Genomic DNA, 20443 nt, shown 5'->3' with positions numbered 1-20443 from the left:
AATAATATAAATTATAAATCTATCTATTAGAATTAATTTTGTCATTTGCCTATATATTCAAACAATTATATCACGATTAATTATTTAAGTGTAGCATTATTGTATTTAGATAAGTAATTTATTTATAATAAATGAAGTTATATAACTAACTTATATTTCTATTTTGCATCTTATTAAATATATTTTAATTATATTAAAAGTATATATTTTTATTTATATAAAGAGGTAAAATAGAAGAAAATAAACAAACATATGGATCCAATTTATTCTTTCAATATTCAATAAAAGATTATGAGGTTTCTTTATAGGGTTTTCTTGAATTGATTCTAAAACTAATATATATTGTTTTTATTAATATTTTGCTTATAGTTTTCAAAAATTGTTTGAATTTAAAAAAAATAAAACATGGAGAATTTGATCAATAATTAAATTTGATCTAAAATGATTTTGAAATGTCCATTTAAAATTATAAAACAAAATAATCAAATATTATTTATTTTATACATTTAGAATATTATATTTTAATTTAAAATCTTTAAGAGTGTTACCTTATTTTATTTAACTTGGTAGAAGTTTATATATTGTCTTATTTTTTATTTTTTATCTTAAAAAAAATAAAAGTAATATATTGATACTATGAAATATGAATCCTTCTAAAAATATTTGGAATAATTTTGCATCCTAAATCAACTATTTTGTATTATTCTTCAAATATAGATCTAATTAATCAATCAATTAAGCCTCTCCATTATAAACAAATAATCTGTCCGGCGCCGTCGAGAAATTAAATCCTGACAAAGAAGATGCTGAGCTCTGGTACGTTTCTTCCGTCCGGGCTCAACATGTAAAACGTCTCCGAATCCTTCGAACCCACAACCCGTTCATAATGTGCTCTCACATACGCCAACTCGCCATCTCCATCGAGAGCAGGAAGGACGCCGGCTCCCATCGAGACTGCCCGGAGAATCTCCATCACCTTCAGATCTTGTTCATTTGGCTCTCGCCTGACGCCATATCCACTCGTCTTCCCGTTGCTATACATTGTCCACATCGGCTCTTCAAGCAGCTCCGTCCGCTCTTTCTCCGGCCGTTTCTCACATTCCAATGCGATCCTCACCATTCCCACACTCATCTCTTTCTGAAGCAGGTTCGTTTGTATCGCCAATTCCACGACGGCCGTCGGTAGGGTATTGGAATTCTCCTGTATCAAGAGACTAGCCTTGCCCTTACGTTGCCCGAACAGAGTCCCGGTCACGCGATTGGACGAGACACCACCACCGCGATGGTCGGGAAGGACGCCGCCGCCGACGAGGATGGGGAATTGACAGGCAGTAGGGGTGATTATCGGGAAGGTACGAAAGACTGAACGGAATACACGGAAGACTTTGGTGGTGGTGGGCTTGTTTTTCTTCTTGTTTGAGGGCTGCTGCAGGGGGGGAGGCGGCGGCGGCGGTGGTGGATTTGGCGGCGGCGCTGATGATGATTTGCCGCCGATGATTCCTGTAGCGGTCACTAGATTCATCTTAACCTGCAATGGCTCAAGGAGGAAGACGAGGGAAAGAAATTAGGGAGGATTTTGAGTTAGCCTGAAATATTATTAATTATGGTAATTCATTTTCCGGTTTTATTTTTACAATCATATCATTTAAATTTTGTAAGGAGCCGTTGATTAATTAATTATAAGAATTTAATCTCATATTTTTACCATTTTGTTTTATTTTTTTAAAAATGTATATAAATATATATTTTTTTTTATAATAATTAAGTTATACTCTCTTCCTTTGTATTCTGTTGCCATAAAAATGAAGTATAAAAAGAAAGAAAATATTACTTTACAGGTTAAATAATATTTCATTTTAATATATACTAGTTATCAACAGAAATATCAAAATAAATCTATAATATTATATTTTTATACTTTTATTTTCCTAATTACAAAAGTAAAATCAATGTGATTAAGTTTGAATGGAATTACTTATTTGAAAATAATAAAAGAGTGTAAACGAGTCTAAAAATGGGAAGAGATGAAATGTATGTAATAATAGAAGTCAAATAAATAGATAAAGGAAATATTATATATATATTTCCTTTATTATTATTATTATTCTGAATTTATACTACATTTGTATGGACTCAAATAACAATAGTTGATCTTGAATATTTTATTGAGAGATATTATAGTCAAATAATAGCAAGTGATCTCCACTTCTTCATTATATTATATGAGATTAAAAAACTAAAAATTACAACTAAAAGACCTTAATTGCATTTCATATCTCAACTTATAATCCTAACTATGAAAATTGAAGATCATATTGTTGCTTAAATTTTTTTTATAACTGAATTATTTTCAGGGGTAGATATTTTAATTCTCTTTTAGTTTGAGTTGTCTGAAATCACAATTATAATTTCTTTTTGTATAGAAGTATTTTTAAGTGAAAATTAACGTTAATAATTTTAATTTTCCAAGTAATACACTTATCTTGGTGAGTTAATATTACCAAAATTGTTATGGTGGAGCATGGATTAACTAAGAGAAAAAAATAAATATAAATTCTATTTAAAATAAATCTTAATTTTTTAACCATTCCTCTTTTGATGTGTTGAGTAGTTTCAAATTCACTTCACTTCATGACTATTTAAATAAATATATATTTAACTAGATAACTTTACTTTAAATTTTAATGATTTCTTTCAAAAAAAAAAAAAAAATTGATTGTAGGATTAACTTATATTAATGTCTCACTTTAATTTTATAATATTTTTTTTTATAAATGGTGATATTATTTGATTAATTCATGTATTTAGTTAAAAGAAACACATCAAGAAGTTCAAGTAACCAAAATAATTTTATTTATTTATTATTATAACATTAATTTAAGATATTATGAATGAGAACGAACCAATTTTATTTTGCAATGAAATTTACTTAAATTTAATAATAATAATATATTATTTTGTTAAGATGAAATGAAAAACAAAAGTGAAATCAAACAAGGTGTTAGGTGTAAAGTACAAGACGAATCCATCCTCTTTATAACCGTTTAAACCCCAATAAATAAATAAATTTGACCCCATTTTCATTTCTGCACAAACCTTTCTCTCTCTACCATTTCTGCAGCACCTACTAGTCTTCCATCTTTAATCAATCAATAGTATAGTAAAATAGTAGATGATTTGAAGATTATTAATATGTTCGATTTCGGAGATGATTTGATAATTGGGAGCTACAGAATACCATGGTTGATATGGATCCAGTTGATTGTTATGCTTCTACTCATAATACTTTTCTATAACTTATGCACCACCACTATATCCTTCACACTCGATCTTCCTTCCTCTTCCTCCTCTTCCAATTCTACTTCTCTGCTTTCTTCCGAGGAGGTTCGACCTTCCCCTGATCGCTCATTTCCCCTAGCCGCCGCCGCCGCCACCGCCATCAGTCTTTCTCTACGCGATTCAAAGGTCAGACATTTTTCTCCAACTTTACTATCTGTGATTTTGATCAAATTCATCTCCTTTTTTATGTATAGGTTATTTTTCTGATTCTTGTTTCTCATGATCAAAAATCAATACAGATTTGGTTAATTCATCTTAAATTATGACCTTCCTTGTTGTTAGTTATCATATATATATATATATATGATTAACATATATAACAACAAATACTATTTCTCTTACAATTTAATCATCATCTGTCTGGATTTGTCATTTAGTTTAGAAATAGACAAAGGAAGTTCTTGTAGGGTTCTTGATTGCTTAATGCCTTTATAGTGTTTGTTTAACTTTAATTTCAATAATCTATGTGGTATTCTTAACGTACAAGTCAAGATTGATAGGATGGATACAAGTTATCTATGTTTGATGCATACCTATATGTATGTGTGTGGGACATTTATTTCTCATATTTTATGACCTAGCTCATTGTGGATATTAGAATTTGTGTGTCTTGACTTCTTTTGAGACCGGGATTATTCTCTGAAGGAGACTAGCAAGCACAACATTCCATTGTTGCATGTATTAGCTAGCTAGCTATTGTAAATTAAATAACTTATTGATTATAAATGATTCGTGTAGACTGTTGAAAACCGAAGCAGTACTAGAGGAGGAGGAGGAGGAGATGCAGGGGGGACAAGTTCAAGCAGAAGAAGAGTAGGAAGAACAAATGAAAGCAATGTCGAGGAAACAGGAAAAGACTCTACATCCCCACGTTTATCAGACTTGTCATCCCATCATCCTTGCCAATTCTTCGGCTTCGCAAGACGAGCTTTTCTCAAATGTCTTGGATTAGATAATAATAATAATAACTCCTTAAGTCCTTCCAAGAGGAGGAAACATGATAAAGAAGAATAGACGTTCTTAATGTCCTCTCTGTAAATTAGGTAGATTTATTTGGAAGTTTCTCTTTCACTTTTTCAAAGGTAATTCCAGATTTTGGCTTAAAAGCAGAAGTTCCATTCCAAGAAATTTGAATCCTATTGACATCTCAAGAATTTACAAAATTACAACTCCCTCGGCTTTACCACCACCTACAAAATATTTCTAACCCTAAAACAGACAGCACAAAAGACAGGCTACTGTGAAGATCAATGCTCTTTCTAAGTTTAAGTTAAATGTAGATTACTACTTATTTACTATCTCCACTACAGTTGCATTGCAAAAGAAGCATCTCTTACAGTTAAGAAGATGCCTAGAAATACAGCCATAACAAGATACATGTGAACACGGTAAGAACCTTGCATCTGCATCGCACGTGTAGCATATGCAACACACTAAATCCGTAGTAGCAGCATCAACTGCTGATTCTCCATCTTCGCTTAATCTTGAATCCGCAGCTCGATTTATGAGGAGGGCTGACAGTTGCTCAAGCTGTCTTAATTTGGAAGGGCAGACATCCCCTATTAAGGGTCCGACCTGGAAACATGCACACATTATATGTTCATGCTTGTACAGAGATACAAGTTGAACACAAAATATTCAAGAACAAGCAAGTTAAATGAAAGTAATAAGAGAGTTACTGACCCAATTGTACTCTAGGAGATACTGGAATCCACATAGAAGAGTATCAAGGCAGTCCATACTTGCGAAAACACCAACTACGTCATTCTTCTCATTACAATCTGACTCTACATTGGCATCCAATAGATTGACAATGATACCAACAACAGGAGCTAGAATCATGCCTTTATTAATTTTCTCTTGTGTTTGACCATGTCGCCTAACAGACCTACAGATAAAAAGCAAAGTACCACAACAGATACATCACAACCATGGAAGTTGGACTTAATGTTGTAAGATGCAATGTGATGTACTACTGACTATCCTATTTAATCGGGTACCTAACATTTCAGATCAGATGGATTTTAAGAATGAAACTTAATGTATACACATAGATCATAGTAAATCTATGAAGTTACTCTTTTTCAGTGTTATACTGTAACTCACAGTTCAAACACTTCAGGGTCTTTTTCTGAGGCCACATAATTCAGAATAAAGATAATCAACTCCATGAGCCTCCTAAGGTTTGTATCAGCTCCTGACAGAAATACTTGAGGGATCTCCCGAGTAAAAAACTCAAGTAGTCTAGCTAGATTGCACGAGTGGTCAAAGATGACACTACATTTCCTCTGCTGGAACTCAAAAACCTGTAGAACAACAATTCAACCATTACTCCCATCTCTCATCAATACATCACCAATATGAATAATGTCTTTTCTCCAAAATAATATGAATAATATCAAAATAAAATCAGACCTCTGGGACAGCCAAAAAACATTTCAAAATCCCCATACCTAGTTTTAAGGGGTTTTGATCCAGCAACTACATTTCCGGGGTATTATTCAGTTAAAGCTGGTTGTTTCACAACAAATTCATCCAACCTATTTTATCAGTTAGATAAAAATTCAGTTGGAGTGTCACTAGTGCGTGGTTATATGCTAGATAGTAACAAACTCGAATGGGAAAATGATAACTTGTTCTAAAAAATAGATCTTAATTCTCTTTTATTTGCTTGTAATTTTAGTAATAAAATATTTAATATTGAAAGACTCCACTGTGAGGTTCTGAGTTCATCATTCACTTCTTCTCTAATAAGCAATTTCATGAATAGATTGGAAGTATCTTGCGTTTTCTTTTTAATGAAAAGTTGACCTTTTAAAAAAAAATGAATAGATTAGAAGCAGTATATACAACCACATAATGAATTTTTTGTTCAAGCCTCATGTAATGAAACTTTGCATCAATGATCTATGAAATTTAGATGGAACAAAATGCAAGAATTTTTCAAGGAAAAAAAAGAGATGAAGAGGAGGTTTGGAAAGGAATCACCAAATGTGGATTGACCCAAAGTGTTACCTGGAAGAAGCATCCTAATACTCAAACAAATTGGACAATTTGTAAAGAGTGGGGACTTAATAGTGACATTGTAAGAAAGATCAAGATAAAAGATAATTAAGATACTTTGAATTTTCTCTTTTGCTTTTCTGTTTGTGAAACTCTGATGTGGAGTTGTGTGATGATGTCATTTGTCTGTTTTCTTTAATAAAAGGCTCGTCTTTTCCTAAACAAAAAGAAGAGATATCTAAAGCATTTGTAAGAAGAATTCTTTAATAATTACTCCCAACATATCCAATTTATGTGAGAGTGCTGCATATTAGTAACTCCCTTAATGTGGTAGAGTACTGTGATACTTACTTTTTGTTATGAAATGACAAATTTATTTCCTCAATATCAATCCTAAAATTGCTTTCTTGACAAGTATGAGAATAGAAGTACATCACATAAAATGAGGCAGTGAGACATCCTTACCTTGCATTTCTCCTGCAGTTCTCGTATTAAAACTGAGAACTCAGTCATTGCCCAGCTAAGGGTATTAAATAGGCGGTTGATGAAAATCAAGAATAACTCTTTATCCTCCATACAAGCCTTTTGTACCAATCTCTGGAAACACATTTAAGTATGTAACTAAAGATAAGCTCCATTGTTCTCCAGATGGAAAAAAGGGAGGAAGAATCTATCAAATAAAAGTTTCACCTGAAACACAGCAGATGAAGTGGAGGATTCTCCATGTTTCGAAGAACCAGAACCCATGCACAATCGCAATAGTATAGTTGTTACAGGAATCCAGGATCTATTATCAAATGATGATAACAATGATTTAGGCATCCTCTTTATAGCAGCTTCATTGTTCTCAAAGGCAGCCAAAAACTCCTTGTATTGCACCAAAGCGGAAATAGACTGCAGAAGCAGATCCCTTAATTCTACACTTGATATCCGAGAATCATCAAAGTGGCTAACAACAAAAGTGACCTAATAAATCATGCAATAGTTTAGTTGAGATGCAAGTGGTAGCTCAGTATAAACAAACTTTAGGAACTATTAAAGATAAACAAGAAGAAAGCTATAAACTTGGAGTTCCACAACAATAAATCAAAACATGAAAAAATACACATGATATCAATTAAAGTTTCAGAGTATAAATGATGGATGGAAACTTTCTTCCGGTACCTGAATAGAAATATGTCAAAATGTATCAAAACAACATAACGAATAACAGATCCAACAAAGTAGTGCAATAATAATTCACTTAATCAAAATATATGCAGTATCTATGAACTATGGGGTGATTTCAACCACAAGTGACAATTAACGAAAAATACCACATAAAATGAGGCAGTTGTTCCCATGAGTTGAATTACATGAAGCAGACGAAGGTTGATGTTGAGGATACAAAAGAAAATAAATTGAAATCAATATTTTGTTGCAATGAGTTTGAGTTGTCGTTTCTATTTGTTTTCACCCATCAGCAAGAATTAATATCCTTTCAAGCTGTGTTTGAATGGACATGAATGGTAACATAGCTCAAAAGGCTAGCAAACATACATTCTTTTTTAAGGAAAAATTAGCAAAAGAGAGCAGTAGAGGAAAAAACAATCAAATACTTTTGGCTGAAAGAATAACAAGCTCCCAATCTCTAAAGGGAAATGCTGACTCCATCTAATAGGTTTCTATCAGTACATTTCATGTGTGAATACAGTATCAGGTCATTCCAATTTTGTGGATTTCATCTACTTTTCTAGTATGTGAACTCCCTTGTTTTTTTTTTTTAAAAAGGAAAAAACGTACAAAAGTAGAACATGAGCACAATGAGGCCATACAATAATAAAAGTAGAACATGAGAACAATGCAATCAATAGAAGACATACAAAAGATGCAAGCCCATGATTGATGAATATAGCAGCAGGAGCAAATGGAGGGTCACTCTTGCGCAAAACATGAAAGCAGTCAACCTGTAGGTAAATGCACACAGAAGTAAGGACAATTGTTTAAAGATCATGATCAAGAATTTGACAAGAAAGAGAAGTTTCCTAAGCCTATTTTTCACAACAAAATTTCCAAAAAAATGTGATGACAGACTACAATGAAGAGAGCTTATGATATGTCATTAGTTTAAAATTGTAAGAAAATCTGATTATCCTTTCATCCTAAAGAATTTCTTGCATTCATACTAAGGAATACACAAAATATTTTTGTTGGTGATGTTAGAGGTTTACATTTTTTTTGGTCGAAAAGGGTTTACATTTTGTAAAATGCCACAAATCCCCTTATTTATTTAATTCCAAAAGTTACTCAGCAGAAGATCTATCAGCACATACTACTAAAGGAATTTTCTATTCATACCACATTCCAAGGTTTAGTGCATGAAAAAAGAACAACACTGTAAGGAACATCGCTTCCAAATCTAATTTATTATTGTTCAACTTCTAACCATAGGCGTTTCAATTCCCATGTTAAAGATTGGGGCGTCACCAGAGACATGCTTCACTAGAGAACAAGCATGCACAAACCTTTGAAAAAATACAGCAGGAAATCAAGAAATATGTTGTAGTACACTAATGAGTCACACAAGGACCTTGTCCCAAGAGTTTGACGGCAATTTCTTGGATCAACTAAGTAATCTACCACCAATATAATATGAAGATAACAGAACTTATGCAAAAATGCTCTGTGAAATCTCTTTAGATGTAAAAAGAGGAAAATAATTTACCATTGTTTCCAAGTAAAATTCTGGAATGTAAGCAAACAGAGGATCAGCATTGCTGAGAGTCAGAAGCAATTGAACAATCCACATGCACGCAGCATACATCCCCCTTTGCTTCCACCTTGAGAGCAGAGAGATACGGTACCTAGAATAAAAAAAACGAAATCTAAAATTAAGAAAATGTCCTTTTATATATATAAACTGAAAACCCAAAGAAGGTTGACTTCTTCATATGAATCAAACAATGCTAAGAGAGATAAGATGCACAAGAGAAAATAATAATGTGCAAGAGCAAATAATAACAATCCTCTAGTAGCCGAAAAGACGAATTGCAGTAAAGTCATAAACAATAGCATTGAACATGCCTACCAGCTGCTAAAGAGAAAGTAAAAGAACTCTATATTGTTAGACTCTTACATTACAAGTATCTAGGCAAGCAGATATAAGCTAATGAAGCATATGTTAGAGAGTTCTATTAAAATGAGACCATTAAATTAAAGTAATAAGTAATTGTAGAAGAAACTGCACCAAGCTTTCAAATGTCATTGTGCTCAGGATCTCAGTCCTAAGCACTGGTTAGCAGCATGTACAGAATGCATCATGAAAAAGGACAATTTGAATCATAATGTAGTGATAGTAATAAAAAATAAATACTGAGAGAAGTATCAACAATTTTTAATGTTAATGTCAGATGCAGTATAAAGAAGAAACTAACAAATTTTAGAAAAACAAAAGCACTTGAAAAACAGTAAGCAAACTGATAAGAAAGTATCATATTACTCAAGAAGCATTAAGCTACATAAGTTATAAATATGGTCTTCAAATATCTTATATCACACTTAACATTATGGAGAAGTAATCTATGCATACTAAAGAATATGATCTAACCATGCATTGTTTCTGACACAATCCATAACTTCTTCTCGATAGAAACTACGAGCTTCCTTCAAGCGCTTTAATTGCTCCCCACAAGCTCGGTCTCTTATTTGTTTATCAGTTTCCTCCAGAAGAGAGATTGCTTGAGTCTGATGGGACATGTAGAATGATGCCTATGATGTAAAATAGCTATTCAAGATAAGAACATAGATCCACAAATGCGTATAAATAGATATATTTATTTATGTATAGGCATAACCAGGTAAGCATACTATACAAATACATAGTGCAGAATCGGGACTTGACACACATACACATGAGAAACTGATGTACATATACAAATTTCATCACAAAGTACAGCCAGAAAGTTAGAACTCATCTAAAAGAGGTCCTGTTAACAGTAAACAGGAAAGGAATAAACACCCTAGTGGTTCAGATTTTCATAAAAGAACGATCCATAACATTTTAGTCAAGCCTAAAACAATTCATTTTGCCCTGCAAAAGGCAAACTGTTCCAGCAAGAAGGGTATATTAAAAGTAATCTCCAGAGTAGATATAACCACAGAAACAACACAAGGGAATAAACTTTTATTCACATCATAAGATAAAGGTCTATGAAATCCATGCATTATTTCTCACCTGCTTAAAGTTTGAAGCAAGACCTAAATGATATAAAAGGAGCATGGCATCAAGAAGTTCCTCTTCCCTTAGCATTACAGAAGATACATTGCACTCTGATGTTATCATCCGCATTTGCTGCTTGGGAAAATAAATATAATCAGATTCGAGCCTATCACTGGAGCTTGGCTTATCACCCATCACATCATTCAAACTTCTGTTACTGCATTCAGCAGCAACATGAGCAGATCTCTCTGCAATGGCACCACAATGGTCTTGAGAAGCTTTAGTAGTTAATCTAACAGGACTTTGAAAAGTTTTTGAGAATTCGTCATCATATACCGAACAACAACAAGGCTTTTGTATCCTTAAATGTGTTGCTCGAGTTTCCTCTTCATCCATGCACCCTTCTTCCCACTGGATCATCTCTGTTTCCTGATCAACATTTGAAGGAAAGGATTTTGCTAAATGACTATAAGAACCTCCAAGTCTGGGGATATCAATTCGTTGTGGATCATTCTTCAGAAACAAGCTCATGGGAAAGCTTTGTTGACCGCCTCGATGAAGGAACCCAACATCTGATCTTGAATTACTCATGCAACCCTTCAGTTCCCCTGTTGCAAAGCCTTCTGACAAAAAGTGCAGTATGACAGAAAACAAAGACACAAGAACAGAGTTGCTAGAAACACCAAGGGGTGGTAAGCTGCGATCAGATCCCCTACTTTTAAGTAGAAGTTTTTGCAAAAGCGTCCTGAACACGGAACCAGGTAACTGTGGAGGAGACGTAGATGTAGGCGGTATGAACTGCATCACTAAGCGACACAGATCCCTATGTTTGTCTTCAATCTGCAAACAGTATGTATATGTCACTGTTTGTTGTTAATCAAGTAGGCGTAGAAAAAATAATAAAAAGGGACAGAAGATTCTAGTATTAATGAATACATAGCTAAATGATGAACGAGTAACCATCCGTAATCACAATTCCATCATACAAAGATCAATCAGTTATTCACATACATCAAATAGCTTAATACAAGCAGAATCCAAAGATTGCAACTGGAAACAATCCTAAATCTAGAAGTTAGTCAAGTAATCTTGAATACATTATGATAAGTCATCCTTCCATTTAGAACAGAATGACTCAACTCTAGAGTTATGTCATCCCATGTTTAGCTACATTCAAGTTATATACAAGTTCGCCGGTAATGGGATATGAACGGACATTGAAAGGAAAGAAACAGATGCGTCCAAGGTTTTACAAATAAGAAAGTGCGCAGATGTAGAATTATTAACAAAGCAAAAAATATAAAAAAACAGAAAGACCTTGAATGGTCAGAAGAGAGCTTATATGAGATCAGAAATTATTCATATTGAATAATCTAATCTGTAGCACAAAAACCTATAGCACACTTCGCATCATATGAACTACTTCAGAAGTAATTAAGATTATGATTAGAGTTCTATAGTTAGCAATTTGATGTTTATCAGCAAATATAAAAAAGCATACCACATTAACTGCTTCAGACAAGGCCGTACTAGAAAGTGCCATGCTCTTCTCATTGGACAGGTCTTCAGATGAACCGGGCCACCAGACATAAGGCATTAAACAATGGAGGTCCTGCTTATTTGGGCTCTTCCTTGACAGAAAACCTTCAAGCATAAACTCGGAATATTTTGACTTCCACCAAATTACCAACAACTCTTTCCTTTTCAGTATGTGACATGCCAATGCCAAATAGAGATATGATCCTGTATAAGGGCATTCAGTCAAAATCATCGAAGCAGTTTTGCAGAAATATGAAAGAGCGTCCAAAAGATGTTCAAACATCACCACTGATCCTCCAAATTCTAGAAACACGTTGAGTATCCTATCCAAAGTCCTATAGTCATGTGGCGGATGCAGCCCAAAAGCCTTCAAAATAAATGATGATAGCGGACCCCACACTACATACTCTATACCAAATGCATCTAGATCAATTGCAGTGAAGAGCTCTTCACAGATTCCACGGGCAACAGCATCAAATAGTTTTTCAAATGGGAAAAACCTTTTCAGACTTCTCAATTTCTCAACATGGTTAAATTCAATGTCTAACAACCTTGAGAAGCAATTCAATAAATGAGTAACAACATAACTGCAAGATGGAGGAGGTTGAATAGGAAGAAAACCTTCAATAGGGTATCTAAAAGGACGAACCCCAAAATTTAACTCACAGCGTTCACCTTGAGAAAGTGAAATTGCAGGATAATACCCTAGACCAGGTACCATCTTTCGGATATCATGAAAAGCTATTCCAAGTGGTGCACCATTACGATAAAACGCAATTTGATCATGATCCAAATCTATGCAACAGCCAATTATATCCCCAACCACCCATAACTGGCCATATGGCTCTGCCTTTTTATTCCACTTGCTGACTCGTTTCCCATCAAACGCATAAGAGTCATCCACATCTCCCACACCCTTATGATCAGTAAAATTACAGGACAGAGTTGTCCAACCAATCTGTTGTATACCAGCAGTTTCAAGAGTTACTTCATACATCCATTTCCCTTTCCACACACAAGCATTCGCCCTTGCACTACTAAACATTTTCGTGCTTTCCAAAAGTGAAGGAGGCTTGACAACTTGAATATCACCACATATGCTAGATTCTTCAATGGTAACAACAGTATGAGATGATCCATAACCATCATAGGAAATAGAAACACCATCTCCATCTCCATTTCCGGCAGCATTGTTAAAATTTACATGATATTTCCAGAAATGATTCCTTATAATGGAAACTACTGTAGCAACATCGATAGGACTTGTTACATAACTAAGAGTTTTACAAGGGATATCAAATATATGTTCTAGAGTACGGTCCAATGACTGGTCTCCAAAATCATCACAGCAAGAAATAAGACGGTTCTTATTCTTCTTCTTCTTCTTGTCAGAAGTTGTATTGCTATTCTCACCACCATTCAAAAGCACAGCCAGTCCAGAAGAAAATCCAGCAGAGGGCTGAATGTTTTCACCCATAAGTAAGGAAAACGAAAAGGCGACGAACTCCAGTTAGGGCTTGCAGAGGGGGAGCTATTAATTGCATGAAATGAGAAAAGAGACAGCCAGAAATGTAAGAGAGATGGAATTTGGGTTCGTTTTGTCTTCTTCTTCTTCTTCTATTCGTTTGCCATAACTCTGGGAAATGGTGGGGACACGAAGGAAGCTCCGGCTAGTAACGCGCCGCGCCGCGCCGCCGGCTGCAACCTTGAGTGAACCGGAAGATGGTGCTGATCGAAGTGCTAACTTGCGCCGAGTGCATACCGTTTCTATAAAATAAACCCGGTCCAAAATAATAGCCATTTTGCCTAATTAATTATTCTTATTTTTATAATTCAGGGAATTTATATGCTGCATATCAAACTTCTTCAGAACATATATATGTATATATTTTTAATACTAATAGTTATTAAATTTAAAAGTTTGTAATTCAAATAATAAATATATAAATATAATTGACTTAAGTGAGTAAGTGTAAGATTTTTAAATAAATAAACATTCTCTATTGAAATTAACATATGTAGTTAAAAAGTTGACATAATTTTACTTACTTAAAATGGCAAAAGTTTAGTTTTGATTTCTATTAAAAATGGCATAAACTAAATAAATCATCTTTTATTATTTCAGAGAATAAATTATAATTTTAATAAATAATAGTTAATATGGATTTGATCTCATATATGGTTGGAAAGCCTATCTCAAATGGTGTTTTTCTAAAACAAAACAACAATGGATAAGCTCGGTTTGATTTAACAAAATGGTATCTTTTCCAAGTCTAGTTTATTTTTGTCCAACTAGAAGAACCAAAGACACGTTGTTGGACGTTTTATCATTTATGTGCAGTTTTTATATAATATTTTTTTTTGTTCTTAAGTTTTAATTATAAAAAAATACATTAAAATAATAAATATATAACCGAACATAAATGAAATCACAATATTATGCACGTGGGTGGGCATAACCTGTTTGTGTCTTTGTGAGTTTAATGCCCGTCTTCATTTTTTCTAAACAAAAAACAGCTAATCTTTTTTATTTATTTATTTATTTATTTATATATTTATCTACAGAAAAATAATACTATTAATTAATTTAATTTAATTCAATTCAATTCATTATATCTGGGTGGGTGGTTGCTAAAAGTATCCAGGCCAACTCAGATGCTCAGAGTATGTAATGGAATAAGGACTATGTAACCTTTTTTTTTTAATTTTAAATAATATAAATATATAATAAAATAATTTAACTTAATTTTAATTGGTGCTTATTTATAAACTTACAGTGATGAATTGTAAATATTAAAATGAATAAAAATAGTTATATTTACGTGGCTATAAGATTGAGATATATATAGTCTAGTTGTCAAATTATCTTAATTCAGAATCATTCAAGTGTCAAATAACTTATTTTTATTTGAAGAGACCAAAAATTTTATGTTAAATTTTTATTAAAAACTAAATCAAATTTCTTTTAAAATAAAATAATCTGAGCAAATATTAGACAATTTGCTATGTAAACAAATGATAACACAATAGATAATTGATTTATAAAAAAAAAGAAAGAAAAGAAAAGTCAGCTATTTCATAAATTAAAAATTCTTAAATAAAACTCCTTAAATGAAGAAGTTGAGTTGAAAAGGTAAGAATTGAACATCAATAACAAGTGATTTAAACAATTTACAGGGGGAAAAAGAAAAAGAACTTGGCTCATAAATGAAAACTAACTTTTGCAAGTTTTTCTACTTGGTACACAAATAATAAATAGCCAATATCAATCGATCGATCAACCAAATGGGTTGATTCTGTCTGTCACTTTACAAAAAGACAAAAAAAGAATGAGAGGATTAGCCCAGATAAGATTAAAAAAATGAAGGCTAATTGGAACACCACCAATAGAACAAGTATCAACATTTACACCAACAGCAGCAGCAGCAGATATCATCAGATCATCATCAAACAGTAACAATCGAAGAGAGACCCTCACAGACTTGTTTCATATTAGGTCTTTGATTTACAGGAAGAATACATCGCAGCGATATCGCCAGCATTTCATCCACCACTCCACCACCACCGCCGCCAGCAATATCCCTATCAATGCAATCAATTCCACGCCCTTCTTGATCACAAAGACGAACCCAATCCGTCAGATCAACAGCACCAGACTGACCGGAGATGATGTCCCCGGCGCTCCTTCTCGTCAACAACTCCATTAAAATAACTCCAAATGAATAAACATCTCCCTTCAATGTCGCAGCACTAACTAGCTCGGGAGCACGATAACCTAGCGCTCCTAGGTTTAATATCTGTTCCGAGATGCCTGCCGGTGTCATTAGCTTGTGAAGCCCGTAATCCGTAAGCCTAGCATCTAAATTATTTGAACCAGATTCCATTATTATTATTATGTTTGTTGGCTTCAAATTTCCATGAGGAAGCCCTCTGACATGAAGATAGCTTAGGCATGTAGCAACATCAACAGCTACTTTCAATCTCTGAATCAAAGACAAAGCCGAGTATCTTCTAGGTGTAGTCTCTGTATTCATAAATCATTATAATCATACACATGGTTAGTGAGTGTGATTTCATCATATTTATTAATCTTATCCAATCATCCCTCAAATCATCAACTTTCTTATTGTAATGTATTAAAATATTAAAGAGAAAGACTTATTTTAATCATTTAACTCAAATAATCAACTTTTAGTCAGGTTTCTTTCCAAAAAATGCATTTTGAGTATAGAAACTTTGATTTCAAAAGAACTTACCATAAAGATGTAGTGCCAAGTTATCTCCGTGGATGTAATCAGCTAGAATAAGCCTTTCTTGTTCTCTTGGACCCCAATAATACGCCCTTAGTGGAACTATATTTGGATGTCTCATTGAACCAAGCTTTTTAACTTCCTTGGCAAATTCTTTCTTCTGTTTCACCAATCCAACCCTCAACCACTTCACACTCAGCATATGCCCACTATCTAGAGTGGCTTTGTATAAAGTGCCGTGACTGCTCCTACCCAAAACTTCTGCTGGAGCACGTGATAACTCCTCGGCAGTGAATGCCAACCAAGTGTCCAAAAAGAAGAGTTCCCCAACCAACCGATCTGGTGAATCAACATCTAGCCTCACAGATTGTTCAATAAAACGTGGTGATGAAGATACTGGGGAAGAACCTGAAGAGGACTTTCTTCCTGGAACAACAGACCGACTTTCTATGATACTGGGGATCGCAGCTGCGGATGAAGTAGTAGCTACTCCTCCCTCAGGCGAAGGACCTGACGGTAATGATCTTGATTTAGAAGTTAGTAAATTATCGTTCGAGAAACCTCCTAATATAGTGTTGCTATTAGCAGCTTGGCCACCAAATCCACCTCTTACATGGAAATCCTTCACTTGAGCTCGATAATAAGCAAGTAGAGCAAAGGCAATCAGCAAAGTGCCACCAATCGAGGCAACAATTATAGCTATTCTTTTGTTGCTCGAATTATGAGTTTTTCCAGGGATATTGTTCTGGTTTGGTTTGTAATCCAACCCGATCAACTGATCATTTCCTGGACGAAATGAACTAACAGAGAAATTCCTTAAACTTTTAGGAATAGATCCAGAAAGAGCATTGTAAGACAAATTTAAGAACTTCAAACTTGACGGAAGGTTACTAGGGATTGCACCACTGAAACTGTTTGCAGACAAATCGAGGTAATCTAACTCAACAAGCTTACTCAATTCACCAGGTATTTGTCCTGATAAACTGTTCATTGCAAGATTAAGCAAGTTAAGCCGGCCCAAGTCTCCAACATCTGAAGGTAAGATACCCGTTAAGGAGTTATCAGAAAGATCAAGGGACTCTAATGGTGGATATGAAGGTAGAGATAATAAGCCGCTAGCATGTGAGCCTTGAAAGGGAATAGTTCCTGTAAAATGATTCCCAGAGAGGTTCAGATTTGTCATGGTTGCAGAAGTCAATAAACCGGGAGGAATAGGTCCACCGAGTTTATTCAAGCTCAGATCTAGTGTAGACAGCCTTGGTGAGGACCATAGTACATGTGGAATGTTACCTACTAAAGAGTTATTTCTAAGAATGAGGGTGGTAAAGGTTTGGAATGAGGATGACACACTTGGAATGGCTCCAGACAACTTATTTGAACTCAAGTCAAGAATATCCAAAGAGGATTCCCATGTTTTCATGACGGAGATATCATCTGTGAACATGTTATAGCTGAGATCCAGAACAACAACAGCTCCACCCACAGAAGAAGGCAAAGAGCCAGATAGTGAATTTGATGAAAGATTCAAGGCCCTCAATGTCGTTGAATTAATGAGACTTATAGAACCTGTATATTTGAATAAAGCAAAACAATTAGATGTCACTCACCTAGGTTAATTATATTTCTAGGCTTATCAGATACAGAGGTTAATAAAGCATAAAAATACACTTTTAAGATATAAACTTGCAACTAGAATACAACATATATAAGTGTAAATGAATAAGGAGGTGAATTTTACAAGTTCATCACAGCTTAAATATCGTTACAGTCTTTAAACAGAGAAGCATCAGAAAGGAAAATTATGTTGAGCAAGTTTAGCAGCCTTTACCTGAAAACCCATTGCTACTGAGGTCTAGTTCTTCCAATGGAATAAAATTTTCAAGCAACTCTTCCGCGATTGAACCAAATAGTTGATTGCCCCCTAGTCTTAAAATGCGAAGCCTTGGTAGTGACCTAAATGCTTGTAGAAACCCAGTCAACTGGTTATAACTCAAGTCTAACACTTCCAAGTTCCAGAACATTGGAACGGATTCGCTGCTGCTGCTGCCGAAAAACTCACCAGCCAATCCATTATGACTCAAATTCAAATGGCGCAGAGTATTTGGCAAGTTTGAAATGTTGCCCCAGTTCATCGAAAGAGACCCATAGAACTTGTTATGGCTCAAGTCAACATGCTCGACATTCCCAAGTTGAGAGAATAATCCCTGGATGTCTCCCCATAACTCATTTGAGTGTAAATCTAAGACCTTCAGTTGCTGTAGATCGTGGATTTGATTGGGAAATCCACCAGTAAAGTTGTTTGACGACAAATTGAGATAAATCAACCCCAATAGACCATTGATCCGATCTGGGATAGGACCGTAAAACTGATTGTCTGACAGATCCAAATGCTGCAAAGAAGTAATCAAACCTAATGCAGGTACCAGACGTCCAGAGAGAGAATTTCCAGAGAGGCTGAGAGTTGTGAGCTTTTTTAGATTGATAAGGGTGGCGAACTTCAAATCACCAACTAAACCAAGCCTATCGAGCTCAATGGCGGTGACATTTCCGTTATCGTCGCAGGAAACACCGTAGAAGGAGTCAGGACAGGAGTTGGGATCTGTAGAAGATGGAGTCCAGGAATTCCACACCTTACTGAGCGGATCTTGTTGTATACCTTTCTTGAACTCGAAAAGAGATCGCATCTCATCTTCTGAAGCAGCGACGAGGAGTAGGCCGCCAACGCAAAAGAGAAGTGAAAGTAAATGAGGTGCAGTTACTAGAGTGAAACTCATTTTGGCAGACAATGTGAGGGCGAAGAAGAAGACTAAGCATCCCACATCATTTGATGAAAATGAGAAGATGAACTCGCCATTACTTTATGGTAGGCCGACAGAAGGAAGCATCTATCTAAAACAGACCAGAAGACGCAACAATAACAACGCACAGTCAAAACAGAGAATGTGCAAGCTCAGCAATGGTGGGAAGAATATTCAACTAGAGAAAGTGGAAGAAGAGAAGGAATTTTTAGGGTTTTAATATGGTAACACCAAATTGATTGAATTGATTGATTGATACACCTTTTTATATATATATATATACTAGTAGTATGAATAACAAGACTTAAAACCAGCGAATTTTTAGGGTTTTAAAATTTCAGGACAAACGAAGAAGAGGATTAATTAATTAAGTATAATTATAATTTTTGATGACGTGGCAATAGGTGATTGGAGAATACCAAGTTTAAGTACAGTCTGTAAAGCACCAGTATTATGAACCAAACAAGAACGGACCGGACCAGACCGCACCGATTTCTCTTTTTTATCTGCTCAAAATCTTTATAGATAAAAAATATTGACCTGCTCAAGCCAACTCTCAAGTCAAAGCTAAGAATAAAAATAATCACAATTTAAATAAAATATATATATATATATATATATATTAAACTTAAATTTATTTATGTTTTCTCACTTAAGCTTTTTTAACTTACACAATTTGATTCAATAAATCATATTAATTTATACTCTTTTTAATAAAAAAATTTGATATTTCCAAATAAGTTTTTTATTTATTTATAAAATACAACTTAATATATAATATACTTTTAAAAGAATTTTGCATCATTGGATAAAGAAATTTCCTCACGTTTTCTAAATACGATAAAGAAATTTTCTTACGCTGTCTAAATACGACAAGTTTAAATTAAAAAGGGATGAATCACGGAATTGGAAGGAAGAGGAGTTGTTGATTCGGATAAGTAATGTTATTTGACATATTCTTTGTCTAGATTCATTCTACATTGGAAGAAGTTGTTTCAGATAAGTAATGTTATTGACATAATCTTTGTCTAGTCTTATAGATTCATTCTTCTTACAAAAAAAAAAAAAATCAATATTTCAATCAAAGGAATTCTTATGAAAGTGTAAAAAAGACATGTCATAAAAGGAAACTTGTTTTTCCTACTTGTTGAAAAAGAATCTCAATGGAAGATAGATGAACCGGTGAATGTAACCCAAATATACTTTCCCACTCTTTCTTTAGCCAAACTCACATCCACATACCTCTTTTTAATAATAATAATAATATTTTTTTTGAATTTGTTGTGAAAACTGAAAATTATAAAAAAAGAAAGAAA

At 34.1% G+C, this 20443-nt stretch overlaps 4 protein-coding genes across 4 annotated transcripts; 1 reads left to right on the top strand and 3 right to left on the bottom strand.

The window, feature by feature from the left end:
- Positions 1-784: 784 nt before the first annotated feature.
- On the bottom strand, positions 785-1522 carry LOC124929006 (protein MIZU-KUSSEI 1-like). Its single transcript, XM_047469260.1, has one exon. It carries the CDS (start codon positions 1520-1522, stop codon positions 785-787), a length of 738 nt encoding a protein of 245 aa, XP_047325216.1.
- Positions 1523-3192: 1670 nt separating this feature from the next.
- On the top strand, positions 3193-4353 carry LOC124929005. Its single transcript, XM_047469259.1, has 2 exons — positions 3193-3465; positions 4078-4353. Exons 1-2 carry the CDS (start codon positions 3193-3195, stop codon positions 4351-4353), a joined length of 549 nt encoding a protein of 182 aa, XP_047325215.1.
- A 104-nt stretch (positions 4354-4457) lies between these two features.
- Positions 4458-13716, bottom strand: LOC124929277 (E3 ubiquitin-protein ligase RKP-like). Its single transcript, XM_047469601.1, has 10 exons — positions 12042-13716; positions 10556-11380; positions 9929-10089; positions 9047-9185; positions 8205-8288; positions 7033-7308; positions 6808-6939; positions 5446-5645; positions 5023-5227; positions 4458-4914 (listed from the first exon to the last, which is right to left on the bottom strand). The coding sequence occupies exons 1-10, from the start codon at positions 13554-13556 to the stop codon at positions 4624-4626; spliced, it is 3828 nt and encodes a 1275-aa protein (XP_047325557.1). The 5' UTR covers positions 13557-13716; the 3' UTR covers positions 4458-4623.
- A 1569-nt stretch (positions 13717-15285) lies between these two features.
- Positions 15286-19371, bottom strand: LOC124931107 (probable inactive receptor kinase At5g10020). Its single transcript, XM_047471497.1, has 3 exons — positions 18158-19371; positions 16336-17895; positions 15286-16103 (listed from the first exon to the last, which is right to left on the bottom strand). Exons 1-3 carry the CDS (start codon positions 19101-19103, stop codon positions 15526-15528), a joined length of 3084 nt encoding a protein of 1027 aa, XP_047327453.1. The 5' UTR covers positions 19104-19371; the 3' UTR covers positions 15286-15525.
- Positions 19372-20443: the final 1072 nt, after the last annotated feature.

Source organism: Impatiens glandulifera, chromosome 3 (assembly GCF_907164915.1).
Source record: "Impatiens glandulifera chromosome 3, dImpGla2.1, whole genome shotgun sequence".
NCBI lineage: Eukaryota > Viridiplantae > Streptophyta > Magnoliopsida > Ericales > Balsaminaceae > Impatiens > Impatiens glandulifera.
This window is presented reverse-complemented; position numbering and strand designations above follow the sequence as displayed.